Source organism: Esox lucius, chromosome 9, assembly GCF_011004845.1.
Source record: "Esox lucius isolate fEsoLuc1 chromosome 9, fEsoLuc1.pri, whole genome shotgun sequence".
Classification (NCBI taxonomy): Eukaryota; Metazoa; Chordata; class Actinopteri; order Esociformes; family Esocidae; genus Esox; species Esox lucius.
Genome location: NC_047577.1, coordinates 15,982,174 through 16,001,726, shown reverse-complemented (window position 1 = coordinate 16,001,726; position 19,553 = coordinate 15,982,174). Strand labels below are relative to the sequence as shown.

The 19,553-nt window shown below is 43.1% G+C and overlaps 2 protein-coding genes across 3 annotated transcripts; both read right to left on the bottom strand.

The window, feature by feature from the left end:
* Positions 1-1,033: 1,033 nt before the first annotated feature.
* LOC105029036 (mitochondrial Rho GTPase 1-A) lies at positions 1,034-12,966 on the bottom strand. Of its 2 annotated transcripts, XM_010902161.4 has the most exons (20): positions 12,447-12,966; positions 11,354-11,412; positions 10,759-10,840; positions 10,279-10,322; positions 10,142-10,195; positions 9,812-9,864; positions 9,426-9,534; positions 8,578-8,679; positions 8,373-8,471; positions 8,108-8,216; positions 7,784-7,907; positions 7,234-7,318; positions 5,322-5,467; positions 5,132-5,232; positions 4,233-4,363; positions 4,043-4,126; positions 3,790-3,912; positions 3,088-3,290; positions 1,970-2,092; positions 1,034-1,374 (listed from the first exon to the last, which is right to left on the bottom strand). In XM_010902161.4, the coding sequence occupies exons 1-20, from the start codon at positions 12,481-12,483 to the stop codon at positions 1,257-1,259; spliced, it is 1,986 nt and encodes a 661-aa protein (XP_010900463.1). In that variant the 5' UTR covers positions 12,484-12,966; the 3' UTR covers positions 1,034-1,256. The 2 variants fall into 2 exon arrangements, with proteins under 2 accessions (XP_010900463.1, XP_010900465.1); XM_010902163.4 differs by lacking the exon at positions 1,970-2,092.
* A 489-nt stretch (positions 12,967-13,455) lies between these two features.
* Positions 13,456-16,216, bottom strand: LOC109614597 (E3 ubiquitin/ISG15 ligase TRIM25). Its single transcript, XM_010902164.4, has 3 exons — positions 15,725-16,216; positions 15,378-15,513; positions 13,456-14,828 (listed from the first exon to the last, which is right to left on the bottom strand). Exons 1-3 carry the CDS (start codon positions 16,010-16,012, stop codon positions 14,272-14,274), a joined length of 981 nt encoding a protein of 326 aa, XP_010900466.3. The 5' UTR covers positions 16,013-16,216; the 3' UTR covers positions 13,456-14,271.
* Between the last annotated feature and the right edge of the window lie 3,337 nt (positions 16,217-19,553).

The window sequence follows — 19,553 nt, the reverse complement described above, 5'->3', positions numbered from 1 at the left end:
CTTCAGGGTTGGGATGTGCGCTAAATAACAACTGGATAATTTGAATAACAAAAGTGAGGAATGTTGTCATTGTACATATTATATGGGGGGGGGGGGTTCAGAAAGATTGAAGCATGCAAATACAGCCCTGTGACAGCATGACATAGAGCATGCGCACGCACACACTCGTGCAAGCAAACGTCCTCACTGACGCACGTGTGGATTATTATCCAAAAGGGAAAGGGATTTCTATTGGAAGACATTGGAGGGGTACATGGGCTACCACTACCTCACGGCAGATAGCCAACACAAGTTGCCCCACTGTCAGATTGAGCACGGACAAATCGAGACACACACACACACACACACACACACACACACACACACACACACACACACACACACACACACACACACACACACACACACACACACACACACACACACACACACACACACACACACACACACACACACACACACACACACACACACACACACACACACACACACACACACACACACACACACACACACGGCAAACTAAAGGACAACATCCTCAACAGCAGCACAACCTCCCCTGAACATGTTCCAGGAGATGTGGAGAGGAAATAATTGTAAGGTAACTTTTTCTTATCGTGGCTTTCTTTAGCCATAATATATGAACATCAAAATGTCCCTTTTGATCTTAGGCAAACCGATATACAAGCATCTGTATATACATTATTTACATTGTTTTTCAATATTTTTGTGTATGGCGTTGGTTGTTTTAGCATAGCCATATCGGTTTTTAATTATTCCTATTTTAACACCGAATTGAATTACCATTTCAATCCACACAGGCAACCAAAATAATTATATATTGAAGTCACTAGCTTTGATATAAATATAATATTGGATCTACAGCAGAGACTTGCAGACAGCAGAGAATTGCAGACACCAACAAAACAAACAATAGTAACTCTTTCCTCCCAACCTCTCTAGTTATAAAATAAATGTTTCCCTTACATTACATAGGAGTCATACAGCACGTATTGCATTTTTTTTGGGGGGGGGGGGGGGGGGGGGGAGTGTTTAATGTTCAGCCTTGCCGGAGATCAGTGCTTTTCTGCCAACTCTTATGGAATATGGGAAAGATCCATGTTCACTTAGTCTGCAATTCAAATCAACTTTTATTGATGAAAAAAGTTGAAGATTGGATCCATCCCGCTGACCACAGACGAAATAGGACAAACATTCTGGGTACTTGTATTTCAGACGTCGGGTTTGTAGGGAGGTCAACGTTGTTTGAGCAACATTCTGTACATGGCGAAGCCCAGCACAGCAAACATGGTGGCTCCCACACTGGCTTTCAGCCAGAAGGTGGAGCTCCCGAGGTCAGCCTGGGTCATGTGTCTGAGAAGAGATGGAGACAGGAAAACAGAGACAGGGACAGAAAGGAACATAGAAACATACCATAGGATGGTGAGAACCAGAACAGGTGAGAGTTGGCAGAGACATGTCATTATAACCTCTCAGCCAATCACACAGATGACAACGATACAGGATATTCCTGTGCAGATTGTAGACTGTGTTTCTTTGAGTCTGACCTTCCCTGTTTGACCTTAGATCACAAGGCAATCCACAGGACAACATTTGTATGACGAAACAAAGGACCCGACCAAAATTGAGGCGATGAACAGATAATGATGAGGAATGGGGACAAAGAGGGGAAGTGTTAAAAAAGATATCCATGAAGGAAAACCAAAGAACATTAAATGGTACATGAATTGAAGGCAAACTTAAGAAACAAAGACGATAAGTATAAAAACCGAACAGCGGGGAGGCGAAGACAGGGCTCTAAAATGGAGACACACCAAAAAAAAAAAAAAGAAAATCTCAAAAACAAAACTTCCCGTGGGGAAATTAAATGGCAGACGAAGAAAAGACGCAACGAACGCAAGGGAAGAGTGTGAAAGACTTGAAAAGGACTCCGCGAGAGAGTAAGGACCTGCTAAGCACGGCTGTGTAGAGCTTGGCCTTCACCGTCTGCACCAGCTCCGAGTTCAGGAAGTTCTGCAGCTGACAGAAGGTGCACTTGTTGCAGTTACACATACAGCGCAGCCGGGCGTGACTGAGGGGAGAGAGAGAGAGAAAGAGAGGGAGGGAGACAGAGGTGCATACACGCACACACCCCGGTGACAGACACACGCGCCAAAGAGACACGCGTGCACACGGAGACAAAGAAGACGACCGGCGAGACAGGAAGACCCGTTAAGACAGGAAGACCCGTTAAGACAGGAAGACCCGTTAAGACAGGAAGACCCGTTAAGACAGGAAGACCCGTTAAGACAGGAAGACCCGTGTCACCAAGAGGTTTGAGCTCTTCAGTCCGTACAGCTCGTTTCTTAACAGGGGAGGATTACGGGAGGATTAAATGCACTCGGTTCATTTAAACTGTCTAATTAACTAAGCACTAGAGCGTGACATCTGATTCGATGGAAGCGTCACCTGACACTGTTGGTGGTAGCTGTCTCAAAGTACGCACTCAGACCAATTTGGATAATTCAGTGAACACACTCCACTAGGGGCTGAGGACCAACATATTATTCATCATGCCCTGGATTAAATTCAGTTTCTGTCAAGTGTAGGCAACTAGATTCACTGGCATGCAGAGGCTATATGTAATCATTACATATGTTTTTTTTAATTCTATTTCTTGGAACAGTTCCCATTAATTAACACTTTTATATATTTGCAAAATTCTTGGTGATTTTACAGCCACCACGTAGGAAAACCACACAAGCAATAAACAAGGATTCCTTTAGTAATTGGGGCTATGTAAACATTTACAGGGCATATTTCTAATAGTAGAAAACCTGACGGCAGTGTAGTTTAAAACGCCTGCATTCAGTTCAGCTGGTAGAGCAAGCCGCGAGCAACGCCAGGAGGTGGATGATTCGATTCCCACCGGGGGCTCCCTCCTCGTAAGGCTATGTACACGTTCCTGAGAGTGTACCCTTTACGGATCGGAGTCAGGATAACACCGCAGCATGAACCATTGAAGTATCGTTCGTGTCTCCGTTTAGCGGCCGGCGACCCGCTCCCCGAACAAGTAGCTTCACTCACGGGTGCATGGCCATGGTGGCCAGCTTGGTGTAGATGTCCCTGCAGGGGGCGTCCGCAGTGTTGCAGGTGAAGCCCTGCGGAGGGGGCATCTTGTGGGCCCGGCAGAACTCCAGAGGGCTGAGGGCATACAGCTGCCGGGCCTCCTGCAGGTCCGACTTGGCCGCGATCATCATGCACGGCGCCTTTCCGTCCAAGAAGTAGTGCTGCGAAAGGCAGACGGGATACCGTTACTGGACAGACGGATCCAGTTCTGCACGGTGGATTCTAAGTATTATTCTCCGTGCTCCACACAACAGTGGTAACTTCTAAACTAGACATTTGCAAGTGTAAAGAGGGACAATATGAACATTACCTAATTATTTTCTGAATGAAATAAACAACAACCCTGTAATCCGAAAGGTATTTAAGCGTCTACATTTTGGCAGAAGTTACTTAAATAAAAATGTATGATTCTGAACTTTCTACCAAGTCAGTCCCAACTTCATCAGAAACCTTTTAAATTTTTCCAGCCCCAAGCATATTTAGCTGAAAACAGGTCATAGTACAGATGACTGAACTCAATCTCCCAGCAGAGCCAGACGCATCATCAATCTGGGCATCAGGAAGGTCCAAAGAGCCTCCCTCAGTAGATTAAATTAGTAGAAATACTTAAACTACTTAGGGAAGGGAAAGCAGGAGAAATGGTTTAGAACAGGGCAGTACCTTGAAGATTCTGGCACAGTATTCAAAGGAGTGGGGGTTACTGGAGTCATAGACCAGACACACGATGTCACAAGTTAGCTCTGCATCTGACAGGACGTCAATGTCCGGGACGACCTCATGGAGCTGAGGAGGAGGTGGAAACAATGAACAAGGTTCCTATTAAAACCACAACACACACGCTCAAAGCACAAATGTCAATGTTGAGGATGACGGCGCAAAAGTGAACACGTCGTCTGAAAGAGAGAAGCCTCACCAGTAGGTATTTCTCCTGACCGTAGACGTAAGTCGTGCTGATGGCGTAGTAAGACACGTGCTCTTCATTAATGGCGTTTTGACGCTAAGGGCGAAAAAAGAGAAGGGGAAAAAAGGATACTTCAAACAGGCAGAATCATTTTTTGGGGGGAAAAATGGTGGCCAACTGGAATGTCGTCATCCTCACTGACCACGAGGTTTCTTCCCAGGAAGGCTTGGAGGAATCCGCTCTTGCCGCTGCCCCTGTCCCCGAACACGTTACAGCGGAACACGCTCCGCTGGGTCTGTTTCTTCTGCAGGTCAATCTTCTTGTCCCTCGTCACTAGAGGATGAGGACACGCTAGTTAACACACAACTAGTAAATTCACGCGTGGAATGGCATCCTGGGAACGCACAACGTGCCGGTCGTCGTCACGGACTGACTTGTCGTTTCCACGGCAACAGCTTAAAAACAAGTAGGTTACGCGGACACTGCAGGAGTTGGTGAGCGCTAGCCGGCCACGACCAATCCCAGTTTGGACTTTTTGGATTTCCAAGGACCCATCATGCCTCACTTCAACGGTCGAGGCAGGCGGTGATGTTGTGAGGAGTTATGAAAGTCCCTTAATAACAACGGAGTTTGAACGGCACAGCATATCAAAATCTCCTTTGAGGTTTCCAGCAGGTTAACGTGCAATGTCACAATGTCCGTTTAGAACGGCTCTAGGAACCAGACCTCAACCCAACAGAAGATCATTAGCATGAGACGTAAGGTGCTGCTCATTGCATGAATACATCGCCATCCAATCAGATGCACCTGTGACACAATCGCAAAAGAAAACACCAACATCCCAGAGAAAATAATCTACATCATACAGAATTCATGACTTAAATACTTCAGAGTGTTCTTGAGGAAAAAGGGGTTTGACTCTGTATGTTTGCGGATATGAAGGTATATTTATACAGCAGGCTAGTGTTTTCACCTTGGCTATACACAATTATATGTCCCACATTCAGAGCACATACTATTCATCCAGCTGTACATAGGACTCCGCACATTTCAAAATCTGGCTCTCGTACCAGTTGCCGTGACAACGAGGTCTCTGCCCACCTGTGATGGCAGCTGCCTGGGACTCCTGCTCGGAGACGATGGAGTAACCGAGGTAACCTAGGTACTCCAGGCAACGTTGGACGTCCAGATAGGTGGTCAACCTGGGAACCAGAGTGGTCAATGGAAACTGTCTTGTGAGTCAGTTAATTTGTTGTGCTTTAACACTGTGTGTGTGTGTGTTTTAACTCACGTCCACTGCGACAGGTAGCCCTGATAGGTGATCCAGCCCTGGTCATTGGTACACACAGTGTTGTTGACGTCGGGACCCCAGGGCAAGTAAGGAAAAACGTCAAACAGGTCCTTGAGTTCTTCTGGGGACAGGGCACAGTCCCGGTCCTGAAAAACAGACCTCACGTTGCCATGGAAAACAGACAGACACTAGCCTGACCACCTCATTTATGTTTCGTTCCCCGGCAACAGATCTTAGAAACAGTTGGTCCCGACTCTAAATTAGAAGCATTCACAGATGTATAGAAATATCTGACTAGTCAAGATCAGATTCTATACCCGACCAAAGTCAGATGTTTTATGAGGTTGACCCTCGGATCACACTCATTTGTAAAAAACACAGACCAAATCCGAGACTGTATTTAAAGAAAATATCCTGACAATATATACAATAATTATCCTTTATAAAAAAAAAAAACTATCTTGTTATCAACTGCCGTTGGTTCAGGACAGTGCTTTCAGCAGTCACTGCTCTACTACACCGGTCTGCCTCCATACGTCTGGTATGAACTAGTTTTACACCTATATCGTTATATTAAGGCCGATGCCGATATTTTGGAATTAAAGTGGACGATTACCAATTAAAAAATCTACATAAGAAGAATTCCACATACGACACAGATACAATACTGACTTCAAATTAATCATACGTTTTTTAATTTAGAGCATAGAGATCTGCTGTGGTATATTTAGTTTTTCAACCCTAATTTCAACCCTTTTCACAAGGAAACACAAGCAAATGTAACAAGCACAATTTTTAAATAAGAAGCCGCTTTAATTTATTTTAAAGTTATTAATTTTATGTGTACATGGCAATTGTTGTCAGAGCTGGTGAATGAAGTATTTGTTTAATTTACAGCTGTAGTTTGATTTGAGTCACAGTTTAATATCCAAATACTCAAATAGGAAAATAATTAACCTTGCTTGATTGTTCTTAGGACCACTGAAAAATGAAAGGATATTGCGGCATATTTCTTTTGGTGACAGATGACACTCTCCTGTTAGCGGTGGCAGGCAGCAGCTTTTAGATCTGCCCAACAGCGGGGCATTTTGATCAACTACATGAAAGGGATTATCCAAGGGCCGATAACAGCTAAATTAGCAAAAAACTATGCTGATAATCGGTCTAACACTAGTTTGAACTCTAGTTATGGTAAACTTGCAAAGGTATATATCGTTTCCATAGCAACAATCTTGGGACAGCCAAAATGCAGAAACTGTTCAATTTGTCCACTGGACATATGGGAGCAGAAGCCTTCACACCGAGGTGCTTTGGGGCTTCGGTTTACAGAAGAAAAACCCTGAACAATTATCCTTTGCAATCACAATGCATTCAAAAAACGACTGACTTCCTGTGTTAGGTGACCTAAGCTCTGCAGCTCAGGAGGTCAGTTAAGACAATTACTGGACTACAACCAGACATCTCCAAGTGAGATCTTACAGGCATGTTTCTGAACCTGCCAGGTAGGTTAATTCTATGCGTGCCGAAGCAATCGCCTATAAACAAATGAGTGTGTTCGGATTAAGGCAACACTGACAATACATTATGTAGAGACGAGGAACACATCCTCACAGCATCCAGACTCCGCTTCTCTTTTGTCTCAAAATGTTTCGTTAGGCTGGTCGAGGAAGAAGCATGCATTATTTATATTTCCATATGAGTCTGACACATATTTGAACCAACTTAGAGCTGAATCTCTGACATATTTCAGATCGGCTCAAAAACCAGTTGGGATAGGGATATTGATGTATAATAATATTATAGGTGTCAGATAGGAATTTATTGGATGTAATCCGCATCAGATTTAAATGTCGGGATGTAAGAAGACACTGACACAAGTTTCGATGGCATCACATACAGGGATTGTTAATACCTTGTCATGCTTGTCAAAGACACTCTGGAGGAAAAGGTACGCGTTGTGATTCAGCTCGGTGGTGCAGCCAGGAGGTATTTTCAACCTGGATGTAGAGTGAAGGTGGAAATACAGATCAGTGAGAGACAGAGAGACAGACAGAGACACAGAGAGAGACAGACAGAGACACAGAGAGAGACAGACAGAGACACAGAGAGAGACAGACAGAGACACAGAGAGAGACAGACAGAGAGAGAGAGAATCCTGCAGAGATTACGAGGCAAATAAGACGACGGATTCAATTATGCTTTCTTCAAGACACCCAGCAGGGGGACGAGAGAGACTTGTGGTTAATTGAAGGAGCTATAAGGGGGAATGGATGGTAATCCCAGCCGCTATACTGGGGCTTAGTGGCCCATCTCTGTCTGAAGGGAGGGAAGCAGACAGTGTTTGTTGTACTGGGTGAAGTAGATGTCGGTTTCAGCAGGGGGATAAAGTCCTTGAGGAAGTCAAAGGCAATAAGAGCTTGATGAATTGGGTCTGATTATTTTGGGGGGGGGCGACGACTCACGTGAACGGGAACAGGTAGTCCTGGTGGAGCTCCAGGTCGTCGTCGTAGCCAAACCTCCTGAGTACCGTCCAGGTGGTCTCATGTCGCCCCCTCTGGATGAAGAGTGTGTGGAGGAACAGGAAACCTGTCGGGGCGAGGCCATAACAAAGGCGGCTGACTGTGTGTGTGTGTGTATGAGTGACTGAGGTACAGTACATATGACACTAAAAGGTCAAACCCACCCCAAAGTAACCAAACATGGTGTTACAGAGGTAGGGCTTTACTAGTGCAAGAAAACACGACGGACAGATGTCTGTTAACTCCCTCCTTCGGTTAATAGTCAACCTTTGAGTGTGAGGCCGTTGTCACGGACGCCGTCGATGACGTTCTTCCGCACGACATTCTTCACATCCTCCAGGGCCTGAGCCTGCAGGGGAGCGTTGAAGCATGTCCTCTGTACGAGTGGGAGGCGCACACGGGGGTAGAAAAAAAAGAGAGATACCGTCAAGGACAACACTAATGGAACTCTTTATTAATGACAAGAGAACCTTTCTGTGCAGCACTGAACCCATACGCAACATCTCCATTATAGTCCAGACTTAAAACTCACCTGGAAGAAGTTGAGCTCATTATCATTGAGAATGCCGTCATTCCCCATGTCTGAGATCTTAAAGATGCGAGTCAAGGCTTTGATGCAAGCTGGCTTCATCTAGGAATCAAATCAAAAGTAGAATGATCAACACGGCCCCAAAAGGAAATGTGAGACAGGACGAACCATCTGTGGTCCATAACAATAACGGTTTTGACTCTTTTACCTCTTTATCCTCTGGACAGTACAGAGGACCTGTGGGGTGCAGGACCGCTTTCTGGGCGTAGTAAAATAACTCTGAAATATTCTTCAGGTTCTTAGCTGAACACTGAAAAACAAAAACACAAAAAAACTAAACATGAATTTCAATCATCCTGAAATAATACTATTTATACCAACATAACAAAAAGAACAAAGTTCTTCCACAGCACAAAAACACATCTAACAACAATCTGGCACAGCCAGAAGAGGACTGGTCACCCGTCTGAGCCTAGTTCCTCTCGAGGTCTCTTCCTAAATTTCAGCCTTCTTTGGGATTTTTTTCCTAGCTACTGAAATTCAACATTACGGTTGTTTGCTCCTTGGGGTTTAAGGCCGGGTGTTTTGCAAAAGCACTTTGTGACAACTGCTGGTGTAAAAAGGGCTTTCTAAATAAATTTGATTGATTGTTTGATTGAGAGTGCAGAAGCTGGACACTCACACGGCCAACGCTCCCTCTAACAGATGAGCCAGGAAAGTAAGAGTTGTATAGAGTAGTGTTCTATATCAGTCTCCATATTGACCTGACCCGTTGAGACCGTGTTCTTCTAGAAGACCGGATCTGTCTGAGGGATAAGCCATCACTAATTAGTCTGAGAAACATGGCGGAGGTCACAGCCAAACCTCCATGCCTAGCGGGGAGGAGGAAAGTCCTGCAAAGCTAGCCATGGGGGGCCAAAATCTAAAGTTTGTCGCTAACGGGTGATGGTCAAGTCTGTTTTCCTATTTCTCCGCTTCATTAGCCCGACTCCTTGAATTGACAAACCATCCACGGTAAACCCCACGGAGGACGAGCACAGATGCACACATCCTGACCTCCACGCAGGTCTCGATCTCAGTGTACTGGTTCATGATGGGCAGGATGGTCTCCATGCTGCTGTGTTCCACCAGGTCAGACTTGTTCCCGACTAGGATGATGGGAACCCTGCGCCGGAGGCAGAGACACAGGTTGGGAACGCTTCCCTGGATTGCATCGGTACATTTATCATCGGCCGATAAAGCTTTAAACAAGGCGGCAGCATGCTTTCTTTGTAATATACTGTATAACAATAAGGGCGGTTTCCCCTGCATCCCTGCTAGTGGCCGTGTACTTCAACACAGAATCTACAGGCTGTTGACCTGCACACCCATTACTCTTCAGGTTCCACAACTCAGAAGCAACAGCATATAAGTACCACAAGAACTTACTGGGTATAACTCACCTACTGTCCTTGTCTGTATTCTCATTTATAAGAGGGATCCAATGGTTGGTCACCTGAGGGAATACAGAGGCAAGATTACAAACAGGCAAACATCACGGCCAAATTGGCTGATACCACAATGTACATACAGCACTAATACACACACATTTAAATAGCCTAAGCCAGGGCTCTTAAACTCCCTGCTACAAACTACTAATTATTTTCATTTAACTGGTCTGAATTACACCCCAAAGAGGAGCACTGGATAAAAAAATGTAATGTGTCGTCCCTCCGGGACAGGAGTTGAGTAGTCCTGGCACAGGCTAAGTGAAGTATTATGACGATACTGACCTTCTCAATGGACTTCTTGTTGTTGACGGCATATACTATGCAAATTACATTGGCCTGGAATGAAAAAGGGCAGCCATTATGATCTGGGCTCCAAAGAAGTCTCAGATATCTACGCATGGAGTGTAATCTGATCTTACCTTTGATATCTCAGAAGACAACTGCTCATCAGTTTGCTCAGCCTCTGTGGGAGTGAATTCAGCGTGCAGTTAATGACCAGCGGAATGGCATTAGGGCCTTTTAACGCTAGGAGACGGTTACCGAGAGAAGGGGCCTTATTTTACAAAACGGTTTACATGACATTTCGCTCAACGGTGGCATGCACGTCAACATAAACCGAAATAGCGTCGCAGGACACTTGACCAGCAGCCCCTTTGTCAGCCTTCCCAATCCAGACGTATTCTCATCGGCTACATTATATATCCTACTCAAACCAGGCTCCAGAAAGCCGTCAACGTTGTTGATTAGAAAAGCTCGGATTCCTGCACCGGCCTGTCTGGTTCACGACAGCTTGCGACGGAGGACACGAAACCAGTGTTCCTTCGGGATTGTTTTTCACGAGCGACCGGTACGTAGCGATCGGCCAGATGGGGCCCGTACACTGTGGCTGAGTGACGTACCCGAGTAGTCCACGATGTGAGTAGGAACTCTCTCCGGGGTGACGTCCGCCGGTATGGTGATCTCCTCGGCCCGGTAAGGAACCTGTGCCAATCAAAACAAGGACAGCCTTGGTAACCAGGGTCTACTCCGGAAAGGACGGCGTCAGGGCCAGGGCCTGCTGGCCAGCAGAGCCCTGGGTCAGGGTAGACGCTGTTGGACAGGTTTGTTTTGGGGTCGGGTGCCCGTCGAGCTACACTGGGGTGGTTGGTCAAACGGAGTGTGCCGTCCCACGTGTTGTTTCAGCCAGCTGAGCGAACAGCGTGTAGAGGGAGTGACGTCTAGCGGGACATGTCTCAGAGGACTTTTGACCCAGTGCTCAAAATGCATTAATACCGTAAACCTAATATCTACTGCCACAAAGGGCGAAAATCCCTCGGACGTGTAGAATCAAAGGCCTCTGGTGGGGGACAGTACACATGTATAAAGAGCTGGGCGTGTTACCACTAGACCTCCAGCACTTACAGAAACAGTGGCCGTCCATTTCTGAGAAGTGAGGTAATTATGACATGCAGACTAACGACTCCTCAAGAGTTTACAGGAAGCATCCATACATACCACATCTGGGAACTCCTCGCTGACCAGCGACATGATCAGAGAAGTCTTCCCCACCTTGGCTGTAAAAAACAAAGAAAAACGGAAGGGATATGACAGATGTCATGTGTAAAGGCTATTCAACGCTACTGTTGGTGGGCCGAAACATTTCTGATTCTTGCTTTTTCCTTATAGATAATTGCACACACCTGCTGTCCAAGGTCTAAACCAGTCTGTTACTGGAAAGAAGTGAAGAAACAGCAGCGTTTTGGCACACTAGGACCAGAGTCAAATAGAGCCAATTTGATGAGTCTGTCTCACACTTGGCGATGAAATTTGTTGCAATTCTCACCTATAAACAATGTTTTGTTTGTGTGTCAGTGTTGTCTGCATTTTACATTTTAAACATTATCAATTGCCAAGGAGCTTGGCAAAGTTTTCCTAGACTATGTCGGTCTTAATGCGTCTCACAGTAAGCGGGGATGTGGATGATGCAGCAGTGAAATATTATAGCACAGCATAGACACTTGTCTTAAGTATTAACTCACCTCTCAAGAAATTAGTATTGGCTGTAGTCCAAGTGAGTACCTGACAACATTCTAAAAATAGTAATGATGGACCACCGGCTTGTATTAGAGTGAATTACAGCCTCAAAGTGGACAGATACTACTCAAGGGCTGTTTTCAATGGGGTTGACAGAGCCTACTGCTTGAACGCTGAAATAGTTCAGAATAGCAAGCTGTGTAGCGTAGGTTAGTGGTTCCCAACCAGGAGTACTAGGACCCCTGGGAGGACTTGGCCTCTCCACAGGGGGGTACTTGGCGAAACTCATGACACCATAGGCTTACTATTACAATGAACGAGGGGGTACTTCAGGTGTACTCGAGAACAGCAGAATTATGTTGGGGGTACAGTAACGGGAAAAGGTTGGGAACCAACATCATACGATGATGAGTGCTAAATAAAACTGGATGAACAGTGGCGCGCCACAGACAGCTAGATATTCCTCCGCCTCCGACTAGCCAGAGCATCAGCATCACGCGCTCATTCAGCTAGTTGTACGCACAGCAAACCACCAAAGCTGACGTTAGTACACACCCAAAACAATTCCACTTACGCTCTCCCACCAGTAATATTCTGACATCCTTCCGCATCTTCACCACTGTTGAAGACCAAATCTGCAAATGAGTTCATGAAAATCATTTATGCTCTCGTGTGTGGTTGAATAAAGCCATCCTGCGTTCCTCGGTATGGCCTGGCTTGGATTCGCATTTTCCCAGGTGACCCTGTATTAACAAAAACCAAAAGTGTCGCAACGCTGCGTTCGTATTAATTATCTGTGCGGAGTTATATTCCTGAATGGCACGTTGGAAATCCGTGTCCTGTCCTTTGCAGAAGTCTTAGCAGATTGTGGGTGAATGTACTAGCAACAACGGTAGAAACTGATGTAAACGTAACGCTTCCTAGCATGCTGCTCTACACACAAACTTGAACGTTACATCACCACGAAAAGCTGTGCGTGAGGTTGCGACCCGCCTCCTCCCTTCAACGAGAGGGAAGGGAGGGGCCAAATGTTGTACAGCTATTATGACGCCACGAACCGTACGGTAGAATAATAAGCCATGCGCATGAATTAAAATACCGTCAGTGGATCATTTTTATTTTTATTCCAGGTTTACTGAAATTGTGTACAACCCCCTATGATCGGCATAGCCAACACCATATATCTTCTTGTGCAGAGTAATTATTTGATAAAGTTGTCAATGTTTACTGATTATCAGTGACATACAAAAGCTAATAGCATCAATTAATTAGCATTTCTGAAATGTCATATTTTCAGCTACTTAGCAACGTGGCTAAAAAATACGACCCCCTATTATCAGCCGCCGTTCCCCATTATTGGCCACGTTACTAGTTTGTTCAATGACGTTTTATTTCCCTTTCATTTGTGTTACAAATGACAGATCCCAGTCTTTTCTCAAGTGTTCACTAGAACGTTTTAGCTACCTTTCATGCCTTCTGGTGAAGAAAAAAGTAATAACATCTGATCACTCTCATATGACATGACGTCTGCTCTGTCGCGCAAGTCGAATTTCAGGATTTAGAACGTATCTAATTTTATAAAAAAAAAAAAACGTTTTAACCTCCATACATCTCTATAAAAAATGGTGGGAGCTAGCTGAAAGGGTATACTTAGTAGCACAATGTAGCATTGTTTTTCAGTGCATTTCAATTTTGAATTAAAGAGTTTTGTTCTCCAACTGCTAGAAATAGCCGATAATAGGGGGTGGCCGATAATCGGGGTACGTTAGCTATGCAAAATATCCTAAATATATGATTATAGAAGTTCTTTAGTATGTATTTTATATCTCCTTAATTAACAGTCATTATGTTATGTTGTCCTCATCAGAAAGTGGTGTGGATCAAGAGCTCAAGGTCTGCTCCAACAAAATATTCAAGCAATTAGGCAAAGACCCTGCTGTAACTCAAGACGCACAGGGTTGTTTGATATATAATACGGGCAAGCTGAATAAAATCCCACTTAGCAAAATATAGCCCTTAGCCCAGTTAGAGGGGTGATGTTTTTTATTGAAAGGTTTGTGAGAATAGCCTTGTAGCTGCATTCTGGATCAGGGAAGCATCAGGGTGTTGGGGTCTGGGTTACTGCAATTGAGTCAGGTTTCATGGTCTTTTTGGGTTTAGGTTTGATGGACTAAGAAGTGTTAAGATGGATTTTATGAGTGCTGTTGGAATTGGGTCCAGTGGGCAGGTAGTTGACCTACACTTGTTTTCTTTTGATTTGCAAAGACTGATTGTGGAAGTCAATGAAAATTAGGTGCAACTGTAGCTGGGAGGTTCAGTATGAAGCAGTGGAGCAGGTCCTAAACAAGGGGTTGAAAAGTGATAACACATTACAAAATAACAATTTTGGATCAGCAACCTCACGTTGGCAATGGAGGAAAGAACAAAGCGTTAGGTTGCTTTAGTCCAAACAGCCAGAACACCGGTCTAACTGCCTCAGAGAACCTCTCCATCACAGAATGCAGCAGATTCTGACTCTCAGTGAGGCTATAAAATGATAGGGTCCCATTGGTCATATCCAGAGCAACTCTGACCATACTGGGACAGTCATGTTTCATAAACTCCTTTACGTTGTTATGCCAGTAGCAAAGCTTATCCTGGCTCCACTCCAGGCACCAGGAGTTGGCGGTGCGACCTAGCTGATCTCTGTGACCGATGCTGGGGTAGGCCACTCCTACGGCCCAGCCAACACTTCCTGATGTGTCCACGTCCCAGTAATGACAGCCTGTGCTGATTTCCTCCTCTGCCATCCACTGACAGATGTCAAAGCGGTCATGGTGGCTGGCTGAGGATGCCTTCTTGGTCACCACCTTGCGGTCCTTAAGGAGAAACTCAAGGCGTTTGTTGCCCAGTGCTTGGTTGAAGGTCAGCAGACAGAAGCTGAACGTAGGCAGGGAGTGGGCTGGACGGGAGAATTCTGTCATAAGACATGGACAGAATGTGAGACTTCTACATAACACGTAGGGGAATGACATTGCAACCAACAGCACAGCAGATATTGAGATGAATATCTTTGTTATTACGCAATGTCACACACAGATTCTATGCATGTTAACAACTATGCTTCATGTTGATAACAGCCTAGTCAAAAAACCTCTGCATGCCAATAAGTAGAAATTGTACCACAAGGTCCTCTGACTCTAATGTACAAAATGGCTTCATTGCCATCTCTAAGTATCCCTTTTAAACATTCTGGGCTTGTTTTGCAGCCAATTATTAAGCCTAGTCTAGGACTAAAATATCAAGATCAGTGGAGATTTTTATTGAACGTGATGTTTTAGTCCTAGATAGGCTTAATCCATGTCCGTGAAAGCCTTAATCCATGTCAACCTTCTATGTCTGATGCACGCTTTTGAAGATGTAATTAAAGGCCTATATACCCCCATCTGGTGGATTATTGCGGACAATAGCACATTCAAAGCATTTACTACATTGCAATTTGAGATTTAAAACAAGAAAAACCTACCTTTGGACCTAGGTCTGTCATTTGAGAGAGGAGAAACTGACAACTCTTGAACTGTACTATCAAGGGGGCCTGGAACATCCGGACACCTGATATTAGACACCTCTGCGCTCATGTAATCAATATCAAATTGCTTTGCCTAGGACAGTGGGAAAAAAGGGTCATGAAAATGAATGCAATAATATAATATCAAATGACATTATTAATTCAAACTATTATGTAATGTCATTGTGTAAAAACTAATTATATCCTCCACCCTGGTTTTTATTGATGTGTAAATTAGCTATTCCTATATCGGACAGACTTATATAATAAAACAGATTACTACATTAATTAAGGTTTTAACTTACCACTTCGGTATCATGTCCTTCTGAGAAATCTTTATGTTTCTTATATACTTTAACGATGTTGCAGAGTATTACGCTTTTAGAGCGCTTTAGGGGTTCTCGAATTGTCTCTCTGCATTCAGGACAGCACCTTTTCTTCTTTGCAATTTTTGAAAAATAGTCATCTAAACATTTCATACAATAACTGTGCCCACAACTTAAAGTCCCTGGATCAGTGAAAATCTCAAAGCATATAGAACAGGTAAGATATTTTTCTATATCTGTAAGAATTCCTTCAAATAATAAAGTCATGATCCCCCGATGAGTAGAAACCAGACCGTGAATTGAAACCGAAAGTAAAATATGAGCGGATACTTAATAAAGGGGATTTCCTTATGAAGAAAAAAATATATTTGTGCCGGGTATTTCAAAACTGCTTGTCCGACGTTGTGTTAACCAGATCTTACGATAAAATTGCACAATTTCAACCAAACGCACAAAAGTAGCCTAAGCTGGCCACATTACCGCGAGAGTAGCGTCATGCTGGCAACATTAGAGATTCCGTAGCAACAATAAAACTCCGCTGTAAAACGCGATTTTGATAATATTAAATGTTTCTAATTTGCCACTTTGCTTAGTTTATATTGTAAAAATGTCTTGTAGGAAATGGTCAGGAGAGAGGATAGAGTAAATATATGCAAAATTAATCAAGGGGCACTGTGTATTTGCAATTGTTGCAGGCATTTTACTTCGCTCATACCATTGCCCCTAACGTAACTCAGTGGATATGAAATACATATTGACTCATACAGAAAAAACTATTCTATACGCTACAGTGACTGTATTGTAGGAAATGTTCAGGAGTCTCTATAGAGTAAATATATGCAAAAAAATCAAGGGGGACTGTGTATTTGCAATTGTTGCTGGCATTTTACTGCAGCGTATAGAATAGTTTTTTTTGTGTGTAGGGCAATATGTATTTCATATCCATTGAGTTACATGGATTAGTCATAGGAATTGCCACTGATTATTAATAAATCCATAATGACTTTTTAAACCAAAACAAATCTTGAACAAGGCAGCCAGCTATTTCTTGAATAATATACACCTGGTTTGAAGTACCTTTGACAATCATTGAAAAAGATATTGAAGAAATGCCGAATTATAGATGGGGCCATTGATATATTGATTATTAATGAATCAATTAAGAGTTTTTCAACCAGAACAAAGCTTGAACAAGTAGGCCAGCTATTTCTAGAATAACATACACCAGGTCTGACGTTCATATGACAATCATTGAAAAAGATATTAAAGAAATACCTAAATAAATGTTTTTCCATTGATTTATTGATTATCAATAAATCAATAATTACTTTTTCACCAAAGCAAAGCTTGAACAAGTAGGCCACTTATTTCCAGAATAATAAACATCAGGGTTGAAGTTTCTTTGACAATCATTGAAAAAGATATTGAAGAAATACAAAATTAAAGGTGTTTCTAATGATTTATGGATTATTAATAAATCAATAATTACTTATTCACCAAAGCAAAGATTGCACAAGTAGGCCACCTATTTCTAAAATAATATACACCAGGTTTAAAGTTCCTATGACTATTATTGAAAAAGATATTGATGAAATACCCAAATAAAAGTTTTTCCATTGATTTATTGATTGGTGATAAATCAATAAAGATCTTTTTGACAATATGGTATAACATTATACCACATTTAAGTTCCAATGTGGTATAATATTTAGCATGTGGAATGATGTTGATGAGAGTACAAAATGATACTATATTTGTCTTCTGACAGTCTGGCAATTACCTGGTTTACTCTTTTACCTTGGTCCCTAAATGTGGAAGGGAGCCTGAACCGATGAACGAATGTGAATGTCGGTTGAATCTCGAATATAAAACTGATTTCACCTCGGTGTTATGGAACCGACACCAGTCTCAATCTAGGGTATAGGCCTACAGCACATATGTAAACTGACACACAGCACCCTTTGGAAATAAGCATTGGCACAGCACAAGCTGTATAGTTGACCCATCACTACAAAGGGAGAATTTATAACACGTCTTTTAAAGGAAGACATGAGGCCCTTGCAAAATGTATTCACAAAGACTATGGCATGCAGCGAAAGGAACCCACACTTTTTAAGAGTCGGGAGCCCAACCTTACCAGAATACCCAAATTTACAGTCTGGTCCGTCAGTCTAATTTGCCACACTTTAAAATCATGGACATACAAATGACAGACATGACAAAAACAATTAAAGGGGCACTGTGTATAATCCTGCCTCTAATGATTACAAGACTGAATCACTAGGCTAAATGATTATTCCGATTATACAAATGTGACCAAACATAAAGATATTTTAGTGAAAATAACTAAAACTAGACTAAATCAAAAAGGGATGCCAAAATGAACACTGCCACCATTAAAAACATTTAGAGAATAAGGCTCAACTGAACAGGTTGTCCACAAACAGTGAGTATCCGTGCGAAGAGGGTAGACAGGGACACCACAGAGGCCTGTGGCAACTCTAACAGAGTTACATTCTTTCACAACTTAGCTGAGAGACAGTTCATATACTTCAACACTAACCCAGGAGCTTCACAAAAGTGGTCCAACAGCGCACATCATCCTGAGAACACCATCCCAACCGTGAAGTATGGTGGTGGGAGCCTTAAGCTTTGGGGATGCTTCTCTGCATCTGGACCTGGAAAGCTTGTGGAGATAAAATGGATGCAGCAAAGTACAGAGAAATCCTGGAATAAAACCTGATGAAGACTGCAAAAGATCTAGGACCTAGGAGAAGGTTCTTATTCTAGAAGGACAATGACCACAAACATTTAGCCAAAGACACATTTGACAGGCTTATAAACAAAAAGGTAAATACCCTGGAGTGGCCAGGTCAATGTATGGAACTTTATAGCTCTTGAGCAATTTTCTAGAACTAATTAAATCCATTTTGATTTCATTTTGTAACCCAATAAAATGTGGAAAATTCTAAATGGAGTCACCCTCTGAGTGTCACTATGCTTAATAAACGGGTTACTAGCTATGTAGCCAATCCATAAATCTGTATACTGTAGTTGAGCACCTATAACCTTTTCTCCTCACATCCCCACTGAATAGTTCCACTTGTGTACAATGAGATTATAGGCATGACTAAAGAGCCACAAGAGGTCGTTGTCTATCTGTCTTTTGAAAGTCTTATGTCATCTGCTAACGCATTGGTTTTTCAGCACTTTACTACCAATAGAATATTTGCTCTGCTCAGTGTACTCCTGAAGTACCCCCTCATGTTAATTTCACTAGTTAGTCTATGGTGTCATGAATGTTTTCAAGTACCCCCTGTGGAGAGGGCAAGTACCTCCATGGGTCCTAGTACCCCTGGTTGGGAACCACTGTCTAGCACACACTCACTACTTGTTCCAGTCTCTCAATAAACAAAGGGCTTTTATTTTTTCAGAGAGAATCTAGGAGAAGTTAAGAATCCGCCATTGTGGCTAAATCCTATTGTGGATTACTTCTTATATGTCAGGAATGTGCCCTTCTGAGATTTCCTTTATATCGCAATGTATGTATAATATGTGCATTATATAAACATTGTACAAATGGTGACATGTAAATATGCAGAAATATATTTTGAAACAACACCACAGTAACCCTCCATTCCTATCGGTAGAGAATGTAAAAGCTTTTAAATGGTCTGTAGACCATTTATAAATGAGCTATCGGGACTCCAAATCTAGTATTTGCCTACTTTGCTCACTAATACATACAGCATTGCCCATGCACTTGGAACTAGTCCACATGGTAATTGTAGTGTCTGAGATCTCAGCC